Source organism: Amphiura filiformis, chromosome 3, assembly GCF_039555335.1.
Source record: "Amphiura filiformis chromosome 3, Afil_fr2py, whole genome shotgun sequence".
Classification (NCBI taxonomy): domain Eukaryota; kingdom Metazoa; phylum Echinodermata; class Ophiuroidea; order Amphilepidida; family Amphiuridae; genus Amphiura; species Amphiura filiformis.
Genome location: NC_092630.1, coordinates 17,331,316 through 17,346,577, shown reverse-complemented (window position 1 = coordinate 17,346,577; position 15,262 = coordinate 17,331,316). Strand labels below are relative to the sequence as shown.

Sequence of the window (15,262 nt, the reverse complement as noted above, 5' to 3'; positions counted from 1 at the left end):
AGGAGGACGCCCTCACTGATTTTTTTTAATTTATTTTTTACACGATTATATTGTACTTTATTAAACCAATATACCCTGCCAAAAATCAAGACTCTATGTGCTGTAGTTTTGTCAAAATCCGAGATTTTGAATAAAACGATGGAACCGGCGTTTTATTATGACGATGGAATTATTAGTCGAACGCATACACGATGTTCATAACACACAGTACGTACACGGCGTGCGGGACCGAGATCTACACAACAAAGGGTCGTACCATAACATGACCGAAGGAGTGGTACGTATTGGCGACATATGCGCTGGTAGTAAATTCCAATTTTCTTTGCTTTGCCGTAGTTGTTCGGCTCAAAAATAAAAGGGGATGTATCTGACAGTAAAAACTAACATTTTATGGCAAAGAAATGCTAATCTATGTTGTATGAAAATGTTATAATATGGCTTTAAGTGTAAATCAGGGTTACACCGAAAAATTCCCGAAATGCCCTAACGCACTATAAAAACAGAAAAAAATCTACACCTAGATTATTTTTGTATAAATATGACAACCAAGATCGAAGATTTTAATACGAATACAAGTAACTACTAATTGCTCCTTGCTCCTGTATGCTAGGGATACAGCTGGTATTAAGCTGAATTATTAACACTCCATCACTGATCGACACGCGATTCGCTACAAATGAAAATAGAATGATTTTTGGTTCGGACAATCGCGCAACCTCAGTTATTTGGTCCACATCAGCGCAAGTGCATTATTTTGTCTATTTTCTCTCCCAATAAGTAATACAAGTTTATTAATCTATTTCATACACGAGAAGAAACAAAACACGTGATTTTTACTTTTTTTATATAACAAATTATCACTAAAAATGTTGGAAAGCAGAACCAAATATAAATGCATCAACCCGCCCAAACCTGTAGTTGAAAACAAATTTAATAAATTAATGCAAATTTTTGGCTCTCATATAGAAGTGGATGTCAAGGACATTAAACCATGGTGGATATAGCAAATAATGAAGTCGGACAACCCATCTCAAAATTATATTATGGGGGTGCCTTTGGGACTTGTTCCTGTATATGTTGCTTTTTAATAGCATTGTTGGCAACACATATGTTAGCTATATTGCTTTTCCATATTAAACTTGAGAAAACACTACGCGGGACGCGTCATTTTATTCCGTAGGCGGCGGTAGAGTGTCACTTGTAATGAATATGCATTCTAGTTGTTTTTTTAATGTTGTTAACAGTTATCTGTCGCCTGAGCCGTAGTAAAAGTGTATCTTGAATTTCCTTGTCCAGTACAGATGGTCGTTTGTTGATTGGCTGGGCATTGTATAGATGGTGGGTCTCTGTCAGCTATTAAAGAGGAGAAACAATGTAATTTGATCAAAGAAATATTATTATACGTTCCATATCTATTTGGAGCGAGTCATGGTAATCGCTAATGTTTATGTACAGCTGCTATAATTAAAGACAGAGATAAAAGCAATTGATCGTGTTTGATGTCACTGTCAATTACGATCCTTGATTGGTTTACACAGGTTAATCAGCGCGTACAAGGAAGACCGATCTATCTGCTGCTGATCGGAGAAAAGGAATAGCAGCAAATGGCGAAAAAGTACGTACTTTTACAAGGCAAAAAGCAGCTTTTCTAGGCATTGTTGACATGGTGCCTTCGCCAAAGAAAGTTTCCTACTATAAAGACCTAACTTTTGACATGGTTTGCATGTCGGAAGGTGCAAAATTAACAATAAGGCGCCCGGTTATAAATCCGCGTTCAGCAAGTCATCATCACGACACTTGTAAACAAACCGTGCTCGAATTTGATTGACAGATGACGTCAGACGCAATAAATTCTCTTTATCTCTGTCTTTAATTATAAGTCGAGCCAAAATAACTAAAAGAGTGCTTACTTTGAGTGACCGTTACTGTAAATTGACAGGTGGCCGTTCTTTGGCTGGAGTCAGTGGCAACTGCAATGACAGTAGATGTACCAACATTCATGCTTGCTGAGCGTTGAGACTGTGGTTGGAACACGGTAGATCCCGAAGAGCTATATGTTACAGTTGCTGCACCACAATTATCTTGAGCGGTGGCTGTGAACTGAACCACTGTGCTGGTGACACCGCAATTGAGTTCTCGGGCAATATTTGCTGGACAGGTGATTGTTGGTGGGAAATTATCAACTGTAACCATGGTAACGATGAAAACACAGATAAAAAAATGATTTGTTAATACCATCATGTAGTTTGTACTCAATAAAGCTTGGCTATAAAACTCCGCAAATATTGAATAAGGATATAAACTGTCTATGAAGATCATATTTCATATTTACCAGGTCAAATAGGGTACATAGTTCAATACTATAAAATATGCCCATATCATAAAAAAATGTTTTTAAAACGTTATAAACATTTTTTATAACGGGTTATATAAAGGTCATGGAAACGATATTTTTGATCTCAAAATGTTATTGTAAATATTTTTGGCAAACACGTTTTTGCCAAATATTTTGTTAACACACAAATGCTTTTGAATGTTATGGAAACATTTTATACCCTTTATATGTCCTTTATATAACACGATATTTAAACGTTTTCTGGCAACCTTTTCTAACCTTTAGCGAATGATGCATAAATGGTTTGCTTGCTGAGCTACACATTTTATTTATCATCCGATTTTCCTTGTTAAAAAGACAAGATCGGTTGTTTATAAATCATCTATTTTATTAATTATATTTTCAATAATTGATTAACAAATAATAAAATTATTTATCTATTTTCCTATCTATTTATTTATCAGGTCAAATAGGGTACGTTATCGGATTTTCCCATTAGAAAGACAAAATTGATGTTTTATTCATCAGTTATTTCATTAATATTTTCAATAATTCGGCTGCATTCCATAGTGGCGTATACCGTATAGTGATTTTTGGTAATTTTTTGAAAATTAGCACATATGTTTTAATAATGTTCATTTTTCTAAGTCTCATCAGTCAAAATTAGCTAATTAATTAGTAATTAATTAATTAATTACATGTGGTGCATAGCATGAAATTTTGTGTTTTCCATAGTGGCGTATCGACCATACGCCACTTTTTATACACATTTTATAATTAATATTTGAAACGTTTGAAACAATTAGGTGTTTTTTTGAATCAGTATGCTTTGGATACTATTAGTAAAACCCCGTACTTCGCGTTTCTGAGTTTCAATGTGGATATTTATCTTTGCAGGTAAGCGAAGAACCCAAATTGCTGAAGCACCCTGTATCTATTTTACATACTAAAGATATTCTTCCGAGACCCACAATTACATAAAGATTTGATTTAGTGACGGCTAAATAATTAAAAACTCATTGCCCATGACGGAGGAAATAGATGACGTCATAAACGCACAAACTAGAAGCGAGGTTGAATAGTGTGTTACTAAAACGTATGGCGCAGACAATCTGCGTGTTTCTACTGGGGAACGATTGGCGGGTAATGCGTAATGCGTGATTAAAAAGATCACGACCTGATACAGTCACTCACTCGCTGATGAAAGATGGAGTACCATCTGAAAATTCCGAGGTAGGAATTAATTCCTTGTGTTTGGATCAAAAGTTAAATCAAAATCATGATTTATACCAACACAGATGAACTTTCATGAAAGTCTTTTATTATGGGTCATCTGTCTCGCCTTTACCAGATGAGCCACGGGGAGAGCGGATCTGTTTGGTCGTGCGGGGAATTGAACCCCGGACATCTCGCACCAAAGACACTGATCTTAATCACTGTGCCTCGCTGCTGTATCCTATTGGTCAGGGATGTTGAATTTGACAACCACTTCTAAGAGAAGTTATATTTGTACAAGAGAAGTTATATTTGTACAATTAAATCTTCGCTTTTTTTTAATCATTGAAGCCATCCATTTATGCCTCATTGGCAATGGGCTACGAAAAATAACATGGCCATGCGCCTGAAAAAGATTCTGCATCATGAATTTTCAATCAGTGTGCAATAACCTAAGCCCATATTTGGGTCCGCTAATTTTTAGAGGAATAAGAACAATAATACCATTGCCATAAAATTATTTATTTATTCATATCTATCTATTTATTTACCAGCTCAAGTAGGGTACATTGTTCAATACTATGCATGTATTGTATTTTCCCATTGAAAAAACAAAATTGATGTTTTATACATCAGTTATTTCATTAATAGTTTTAATAATTGATATCCACAAAACAATACAGGGTAGGATATTAACTTTTACAGCAAACGACATCCATGAACAAAAAACATATCCAGCACATTTCATATCTGTCTAAAGTAGACTAAACAACCTCATCTATTTTTCTGAAAATAGCCACATCTTGAAGATCAGCACAAAAAGTTATGCATATGCAAAATGAGGCATATTCCTATTGCCAACTTGATCAAATGTATTGGTTTGTGGTTTTCAAATGTTGCAATTAACCATTGTTTCTCACAAATATGAGACGCAAAAACCCAAATCTAGTACAAACAATCATTATATTTATAAAGCTATAGCTAACTTTCAATGGTAGAGATTGGACCCAAGACAAATTACACCTACAAATTAAAGCCATATTATAACATTTGCTGAGGAGGACGCCCTCACTGATTTTTTTTAATTCATTTTTTTCACTATTATATTGTACTTTATTAAACCAATATACCCTGCCAAAAATCAAGACTCTATGTGCTGTAGTTTTGTCAAAATCCGAGATTTTGAATAAAACGATGGAACCGGCGTTTTATTATGACGATGGAATTATTAGTCGAACGCATACACGATGTTCATAACACACAGTACGTACACGGCGTGCGGGACGGTGATCTACACAACAAAGGGTCGTACCATAACATGACCGAAGGAGTGGTACGTATTGGCGACATATGCGCTGGTAGTAAATTCCAATTTTCTTTGCTTTGCCGTAGTTGTTCGGCTCAAAAATAAAAGGGATATATCTGACAGTAAAAACTAACATTTTATGGCAAAGAAATGCTAATCTATTTTGTATGAAAATGTTATAATATGGCTTTAAGTGTAAATCAGGGTTACACCGAAAAATTCCCGAAATGCCCTAACGCACTATAAAAACAGAAAAAAATCTACACCTAGATTATTTTTGTATAAATATGACAACCAAGATCGAAGATTTTAATACGAATACAAGTAACTACTAATTGCTCCTTGCTCCTGTATGCTAGGGATACAGCTGGTATTAAGCTGAATTATTAACACTCCATCACTGATCGACAAGCTATTTGCATGGGTTACATTTTAATATTGAAAAAGTGAAGTCAAATGAAGACCTGCTTTTGTAAATAATGTATACAACTTTCAATTTCAACAACTGTCGGGTGTTTGTTTCCGAAACTTTTCTATTAATTCTATGGCGGAAAAATTCCCGAAATGCCCTAACGCACTATAAAAACAGAATAAAATCTACCCCTGCTATATTTTTGTATAAATATGACAACCAAGATCGAAGATTTTAATACGAATACAAGTAATACTAATTGCTCCTTGCTCCTGTATGCTAGGGATACAGCTGGTATTAAGCTGAATTATTAACACTCCATCACTGATCGACACGCGATTCGCTACAAATGAAAATAGAATGATTTTTGGTTCGGACAATCGCGCAACCTCAGTTATTTGGTCCACATCAGCGCAAGTGCATTATTTTGTCTATTTTCTCTCCCAATAAGTAATACAAGTTTATTAATCTATTTCATACACGAGAAGAAACAAAACACGTGATTTTTACTTTTTTATATAACAAATTATCACTAAAATGTTGGAAAGCAGAACCAAATATAAATGCATCAACCCGCCCAAACCTGTGGTTGAAAACAAATTTAATAAATTAATGCAAATTTTTGGCTCTCATATAGAAGTGGATGTCAAGGACATTAAACCATGGTGGATATAGCAAATAATGAAGTCGGACAACCCATCTCAAAATTATATTATGGGGGTGCCTTTGGGACTTGTTCCTGTATATGTTGCTTTTTAATAGCATTGTTGGCAACACATATGTTAGCTATATTGCTTTTCCATATTAAACTTGAGAAAACACTACGCGGGACGCGTCATTTTATTCCGTAGGCGGCGGTAGAGTGTCACTTGTAATGAATATGCATTCTAGTTGTTTTTTTAATGTTGTTAACAGTTATCTGTCGCCTGAGCCGTAGTAAAAGTGTATCTTGAATTTCCTTGTCCAGTACAGATGGTCGTTTGTTGATTGGCTGGGCATTGTATAGATGGTGGGTCTCTGTCAGCTATTAAAGAGGAGAAACAATGTAATTTGATCAAAGAAATATTATTATACGTTCCATATCTATTTGGAGCGAGTCATGGTAATCGCTAATGTTTATGTACAGCTGCTATAATTAAAGACAGAGATAAAAGCAATTGATCGTGTTTGATGTCACTGTCAATTACGATCCTTGATTGGTTTACACAGGTTAATCAGCGCGTAAAGGAAGACCGATCTATCTGGTGCTGATCGGAGAAAAGGAATAGCAGCAAATGGCGAAAAAGTACGTACTTTTACAAGGCAAAAAGCAGCTTTTCTAGGCATTGTTGACATGGTGCCTTCGCCAAAGAAAGTTTCCTACTATAAAGACCTAACTTTTGAGATGGTTTGCATGTCGAAAGGTGCAAAATTAACAATAAGGCGCCCGGTTATAAATCCGCGTTCAGCAAGTCATCATCACGACACTTGTAAACAAACCGTGCTCGAATTTGATTGACAGATGACGTCAGACGCAATAAATTCTCTTTATCTCTGTCTTTAATTATAAGTCGAGCCAAAATAACTAAAAGAGTGCTTACTTTGAGTGACCGTTACTGTAAATTGACAGGTGGCCGTTCTTTGGCTGGAGTCAGTGGCAACTGCAATGACAGTAGATGTACCAACATTCATGCTTGCTGAGCGTTGAGACTGTGGTTGGAACACGGTAGATCCCGAAGAGCTATATGTTACAGTTGCTGCACCACAATTATCTTGAGCGGTGGCTGTGAACTGAACCACTGTGCTGGTGACACCGCAATTGAGTTCTCGGGGAATATTTGCTGGACAGGTGATTGTTGGTGGGAAATTATCAACTGTAACCATGGTAACGATGAAAACACAGATAAAAAAATGATTTGTTAATACCATCATGTAGTTTGTACTCAATAAAGCTTATAAAACTCCGCAAATATTGAATAAGGATATAAACTGTCTATGAAGATCATATTTCATATTTACCAGGTCAAATGGTATATAGTTCAATACTATAAATTATGCCCATATCATAAAAAAAAAATTTTAAAACGTTATAAATTTTTTTTTATAACGGGTTATATAAAGGTCATGGAAACGATATTTTTGTTCTCAAAATGTTATTGTAAGTATTTTTTTTGCAAACACGTTTTTGCCAAATATTTTGTTAACACACAAATGCTTTTGAATGTTATGGAAACATTTTATACCCTTTATATGTCCTTTATATAACACGATATTTAAACGTTTTCTGGCAACCTTTTCTAACCTTTAGCGAATGATGCATAAATGGTTTGCTTGCTGAGCTACACATTTTATTTATCATCCGATTTTCCTTGTTAAAAAGACAAGATCGGTTGTTTATAAATCATCTATTTTATTAATTATATTTTCAATAATTGATTAACAAATAATAAAATTATTTATCTATTTTCCTATCTATTTATTTATCAGGTCAAATAGGGTACGTTATCGGATTTTCCCATTAGAAAGACAAAATTTATGTTTTATTCATCAGTTATTTCATTAATATTTTCAATAATTCGGCTGCATTCCATAGTGGCGTATACCGTATAGTGATTTTTGGTAATTTTTTGAAAATTAGCACATATGTTTTAATAATGTTCATTTTTCTAAGTCTCATCAGTCAAAATTAGCTAATTAATTAGTAATTAATTAATTAATTACATGTGGTGCATAGCATGACATTTTGTGTTTTTCCATAGTGGCGTATCGACCATACGCCACTTTTTATACACATTTTATAATTAATATTTTAAACGTTTGAAACAATTAGGTGTTTTTTTGAATCAGTATGCTTTGGATACTATTAGTAAAACCCCGTACTTCGCGTTTCTGAGTTTCAATGTGGATATTTATCTTTGCAGGTAAGCGAAGAACCCAAATTGCTGAAGCACCCTGTATCTATTTTACATACTAAGGATATTCTTCCGAGACCCACAATTACATAAAGATTTGATTTAGTGACGGCTAAATAATTAAAAACTCATTGCCCATGACGGAGGAAATAGATGACGTCATAAACGCACAAACTAGAAGCGAGGTTGAATAGTGTGTTACTAAAACGTATGGCGCAGACAATCTGCGTGTTTCTACTGGGGAACGATTGGCGGGTAATGCGTAATGCGTGATTAAAAAGATCACGACCTGATACAGTCACTCACTCGCTGATGAAAGATGGAGTACCATCTGAAAATTCCGAGGTAGGAATTAATTCCTTGTGTTTGGATCAAAAGTTAAATCAAAATCATGATTTATACCAACACAGATGAACTTTCATGAAAGTCTTTTATTATGGGTCATCTGTCTCGCCTTTACCAGATGAGCCACGGGGAGAGCGGATCTGTTTGGTCGTGCGGGGAATTGAACCCCGGACATCTCGCACCAAAGACACTGATCTTAATCACTGTGCCTCGCTGCTGTATCCTATTGGTCAGGGATGTTGAATTTGACAACCACTTCTAAGAGAAGTTATATTTGTACAAGAGAAGTTATATTTGTACAATTAAATCTTCGCTTTTTTTAATCATTGAAGCCATCCATTTATGCCTCATTGGCAATGGGCTACGAAAAATAACATGGCCATGCGCCTGAAAAAGATTCTGCATCATGAATTTTCAATCAGTGTGCAATAACCTAAGCCCATATTTGGGTCCGCTAATTTTTAGAGGAATAAGAACAATAATACCATTGCCATAAAATTATTTATTTATTCATATCTATCTATTTATTTACCAGGTCAAGTAGGGTGCATTGTTCAATACTATGCATGTATTGTATTTTCCCATTGAAAAAACAAAATTGATGTTTTATACATCAGTTATTTCATTAATAGTTTTAATAATTGATATCCACAAAACAATACAGGGTAGGATATTAACTTTTACAGCAAACGACATCCATGAACAAAAAACATATCCAGCACATTTCATATCTGTCTAAAGTAGACTAAACAACCTCATCTATTTTTCTGAAAATAGCCACATCTTGAAGATCAGCACAAAAAGTTATGCATATGCAAAATGAGGCATATTCCTATTGCCAACTTGATAAAATGTATTGGTTTGTGGTTTTTCAAATGTTGCAATTAACCATTGTTTCTCACAAATATGAGACGCAAAAACCCAAATCTAGTACAAACAATCATTATATTTATAAAGCTATAGCTAACTTTCAATGGTAGAGATTGGACCCAAGACAAATTACACCTACAAATTAAAGCCATATTATAACATTTGCTGAGGAGGACGCCCTCACTGATTTTTTTTTAATTCATTTTTTACACGATTATATTGTACTTTATTAAACCAATATACCCTGCCAAAAATCAAGACTCTATGTGCTGTAGTTTTGTCAAAATCCGAGATTTTGAATAAAACGATGGAACCGGCGTTTTATTATGACGATGGAATTATTAGTCGAACGCATACACGATGTTCATAACACACAGTACGTACACGGCGTGCGGGACGGTGATCTACACAACAAAGGGTCGTACCATAACATGACCGAAGGAGTGGTACGTATTGGCGACATATGCGCTGGTAGTAAATTCCAATTTTCTTTGCTTTGCCGTAGTTGTTCGGCTCAAAAATAAAAGGGATATATCTGACAGTAAAACTAACATTTTATGGCAAAGAAATGCTAATCTATTTTGTATGAAAATGTTATAATATGGCTTTAAGTGTAAATCAGGGTTACACCGAAAAATTCCCGAAATGCCCTAACGCACTATAAAAACAGAAAAAAATCTACACCTAGATTATTTTTGTATAAATATGACAACCAAGATCGAAGATTTTAATACGAATACAAGTAACTACTAATTGCTCCTTGCTCCTGTATGCTAGGGATACAGCTGGTATTAAGCTGAATTATTAACACTCCATCACTGATCGACAAGCTATTTGCATGGGTTACATTTTAATGTTGAAAAAGTGAAGTCAAATGAAGACCTGCTTTTGTAAATAATGTATACAACTTTCAATTTCAACAACTGTCGGGTGTTTGTTTCCGAAACTTTTCTATTAATCCTATGGCGGAAAAATTCCCGAAATGCCCTAACGCACTATAAAAACAGAATAAAATCTACCCCTGCTATATTTTTGTATAAATATGACAACCAAGATCGAAGATTTTAATACGAATACAAGTAACTACTAATTGCTCCTTGCTCCTGTATGCTAGGGATACAGCTGGTATTAAGCTGAATTATTAACAGCTACAAATGAAAATAGAATGATTTTTGGTTCGGACAATCGCGCAACCTCAGTTATTTGGTCCACATCAGCGCAAGTGCATTATTTTGTCTATTTTCTCTCCCAATAAGTAATACAAGTTTATTAATCTATTTCATACACGAGAAGAAACAAAACACGTGATTTTTTTTATATAACAAATTATCACTAAAAATGTTGGAAGCAGAACCAAATATAAATGCATCAACCCGCCCAAACCTGTGTTGAAAACAAATTTAATAAATTAATGCACATTTTTGGCTCTCATATAGAAGTGGATGTCAAGGACATTAAACCATGGTGGATATAGCAAATAATGAAGTCGGACAACCCATCTCAAAATTATATTATGGGGGTGCCTTTGGGACTTGTTCCTGTATATGTTGCTTTTTAATAGCATTGTTGGCAACACATATGTTAGCTATATTGCTTTTCCATATTAAACTTGAGAAAACACTACGCGGGACGCGTCATTTTATTCCGTAGGCGGCGGTAGAGTGTCACTTGTAATGAATATGCATTCTAGTTGTTTTTTTAATGTTGTTAACAGTTATTGTATAAGCAGCTGTACATGGGTTACATTTTAATGTTTTATGGGTTACATTTTATTTTTTATGGATTACATTTTATTATAAAGTGAAGTCAAATGAAGACCTGCTTTTGTAAATAATGTATACAGTTTTCAATTTCAATTTAAACAAGAACAGTTTTTAAAAACTGAGAACGCCACGAATCAAGTTCGTGTTTTGTAATTTGGCATTGATACATGCATAGAACGCTGGTACTTTGCTTTGTGTGTGGAATCATTAACCATGTGTCAAATCTCGGCACATATTCATTATAACAGTTAATATCCAATCCCGCACCTTCCTTGCACAGACACTCCCCTCCTTTTTATGTGTGCACCCAATATAAGTGAATTACAGTCTCAGCACAGACTCTCTGGGTCTGTCAGGTCTGTGGTCTTAGTAAATACTGATGAGCTTTTCCATATTGAACTGGTGAAACTTTCGGGTGTTTGTTTCCGAAACTTTTCTATTAATTCTATTAATCAATGTTATTTTAAGCATGATCGCAAAAACATTGCAAACCAGAAGGCCAAGACCAAAACAAGGGAAGTGCCTATTAGAGACATGCTATTCGCTGATGATGCTGCCATAGCTGCCCATTCTGAAGTTGCGCTACAGAAACTAATGGATCGTTTCGCAACAGCCTGCGACCGCTTCAGCCTAACCATAAGTCTGTAGAAAATTCAAGTTATGGGGCACTAGAGCTCCACCATAAGTCCACATCGGTGACCAGCAACTTGAAGTAGTTCATCCATTCACCTACCTAGGCTCTACTACCATAGACAATTTCTCTCTGGATACTGAGCTCAACAAAAGAATAGGCAAGGCGGCCTTTACTCTCTCCAGGTTAACTAAGAAAGTATGGGAGAACAAGTAGCATACCAATACAACAAAGATAGCGGTTTACAAGGCATGTATAATCAGCACGTTCCTCTATGGTAATTAATCATGGACGACCTACTCTCAACAGGACGAAAGCTGCAAGTATTTCACTTGAGATGTCTACGCCGCATTTATGGAATCATTCATAAGCTTCTTACTGCAGATGCCTGGTTTTTAAAACAATGTGCTCTTCATATCGATAAACCTGTTTTTTCAAATCCTGACTGATCAAATTCGATATGCTAGGTTTTGAAAAACAGATTTCTCAACTTAAAGCCTAGGTTTATCGAAAAGCTTGATTTTTGAATCGATAAACCTGGCTTTACAAATTCGATTAGCTTATTATATGGGGGGGGGGGGGAGGCTTTGGGACTTGTTCCTGTATTATTATGCAGGAACAAGTCCCAAAGGTATTTCACTTGAGATGTCTCTTGGAGTCGATCCCAAGGATCTCCACTACGGAGAACTGTCTTCAGGACACAGAAGAAGGGTTGACCACCACCCCGCTTCACGGGTGTCTGTTAAGTGTGACTGAAAACACTTACTGGGTCACCTGGGAAGGAATCTAACACTAGCGACAGAAAAACTTGGAAGCAACAACTCTCAGCTGGCCTGAAAATGGAGAAGACCTCATCCAGAAAGCTGCTGATGACAAACGAGCAAGGCGCAAAGCCAGTCAGTGTGAAACATAAAAACAAACCCAACCAGACGCGCCAGTCTTCACATGTCAGGTCTGCAACAGAATCTGCAAGACTCGCATTGATTTATTCAGCCACACAAGACGATGCTCCTGAACCACCATTTTTTGGTAATTTTTTGATGTGTTCTCTAAATTGCTAAAGTGGATGTAAGGGGTTTTGCAACAAAGCCCTTCATATGTTGCTTTTTAATAGCATTGTTGGAACCACATATGTCGGCTTCATAGCTTTTCCATGTTGAGCTTGGGAAAACACTAGGCGGGACAGTGTCACTTGTGATGAATATGGCCATGTGTCACAAGTTTGGACCCAAAAAGCTGGCCGCGTGACATTTATTTTGAAAAAAATGAAATGATAATGATATTTTCAAAATGAAGATGAATTAAACAACACACGCCCTTCATATTAGTCTTGTTTTAAAGCTTAGTTCTTTTATTTTAATTTGGCACCAAAACCAGAATTTTCCATTGATGTTAATTAATTTTATGATCAATTAATCTTGTACGGTGGCGAATAGACAAGCATGGATTGGCGGACACGATACCATACAAAGTCTATGGAAAAAGTTCATAACAGTTTGATGATACATTTATTTTCCCCGTTATGTTGAGTTGAAAGCTAAAATCTATGATTATTTCGTACCAATCTGATTTCATTAAATGACGTAACTAAATAATTATGTACTTTGTTTAATTTCATCTCATAGAGTAACGAGCGCATTTACAGGCTCTTCCATGCCTTTTCTCGTTGGCTTCTAAAACAATCAATTTTCACAATTCAAGTATATTGTGTTTTTGTCTGGTCTGGAATGATTATTTATGATTGAAAGCACTTACTGTTAAGTATTTAATCAGCTAATTAGCACTAATTTAACCATTTAAATAATTAATTATATTTTTCAATTTCAGCAACTGTCAGGGGTTGGTGTCCAAAACTTGCGGAGTCCTTGTAAAATTTCCAAATCAGAATCTGAATACAAGGAAATTGTAGGAAAAACTGATACCATTTTCATATACATCTCTACAAACATTATGATTAATGTTCAGATAAACACTGTCATCCAAAATTTATTTTGAAATGACACGCATTTAAATGGATGCATTGAACTTTTCCACTGACATTTCAGTGTAACCTTCAAATAGAAGATTGGTAATATCCAATCCCGCACCTTCCTTGCACAGACACTGACCTCTGGTTTATGTGTGCACCCAATATAAGTGAATTTCAGTCTCAGCACAGACTCTCTGGGTCTGTCAGGTCTGTGGTCTTAGTAAACATACTGATGAGGTGATATTTCCTGGATAGCTTTAGAGATGTTTAAAACAACCAATACACCAACATAGTACCCAAGTGGCCTGATTTAAAATCCAAACACCTCTTTAGTACCGATTCGTGGCAAAAACAAGATGGGTTCATTGAATTTGGCACCATGAGAGCACCTACTAGCTAGGCGGTCCTGTAATATATTCTTACCTTCAGTGACTGTAACTCTTAGAGTATCAGAGTGTGTAAGGCCACAATTGTCATTGGCTGTTGCTGTTACAGTTGTCACTCCAGCTGGGTAGGTTGCACACTGTTGAGTTCCTTGAGGGGTGAATTGAATAAATCCACTGCTGTCATGGCTGTATCTTACATTAGGGGATATTCCTGAATTATCTGTTGCGGTACATTGGTTGAAACACACTCGTGTGTTAGCTTGTCCACACTGAACTTGGGAGCGTACATCTTGTCCGCAGATAGTACGTGGTGGGGTAGTGTCACCTGTGATTGAAAACAAATTTAATTAATGCAAATTTTTGGCTATCATATAAAAGGGATTAAAATACCCTTATCCAACCTTATTCAATAGAAGTGGATGTCAAGGTCATCAAACCATGGTGGAAAAAGCAAATGATGAAGTCGGACAACCTGCAACCCATATCTAAATTATTTTATGGGGGTGCCTTTGTGACTTGTTCCTGTATATGTTGCTTTTTAATATCATTGTTGGAAGCACATGTCAGCTACATAGCTTTTCCATATTGAACTGGTGAAAACACTAGGCCAGGCGGGACGCGGAATTTTATTCCGTAGATAACATTTGCATCGCATACATCATGTACGTAAGTATATGAGTTTAGATTCCATAGTATTCAGTTTTATAACACAAATTTATTGGCATTATTTTTTCCTCTTACTTACCAAAAAGAAAAGAAATTTATTAGAATTCACAATTCTAACAGGGTTCTACCAGGGTTCGAATCAACAACCTATGGATCCATAGTCCAGAAACTATACCACTGTGTTACGAGTCATTATGCCAGAAAGGCGTCTGTTAATCATACTTACTGATTAATATTACTAAACATATTACCAATGAATACGTATATAATTTTCCTAACCCTAACCCTAAACATAACCCTAACCATAACCATAACCCTTTTAGCATCATTAGGCGGGACATCATGTATACAGTTGCTTTAACGTGTTCGCTATTCAAATGTTAACTACCGTAATATAATTCGCAGACGACGGTACAGTGTCACTTGTAATGAATATAATTATGCATTCTATTTTTTTTAAATGTTGTTAACAG

General features: G+C 35.6%; 1 protein-coding gene across 1 annotated transcript in view; it reads right to left on the bottom strand.

The window, feature by feature from the left end:
• The window catches only part of LOC140147102 (uncharacterized), a 55,446-nt gene that overhangs the window by 39,227 nt on the left and 957 nt on the right, over positions 1 to 15,262 (bottom strand). Inside the window, exon 2 of the mRNA XM_072168877.1 lies at positions 14,161 to 14,448. Coding sequence (XP_072024978.1) covers positions 14,161 to 14,448 — 288 coding nt within the window. The remainder of the gene's footprint in view (positions 1 to 14,160; positions 14,449 to 15,262) is intronic.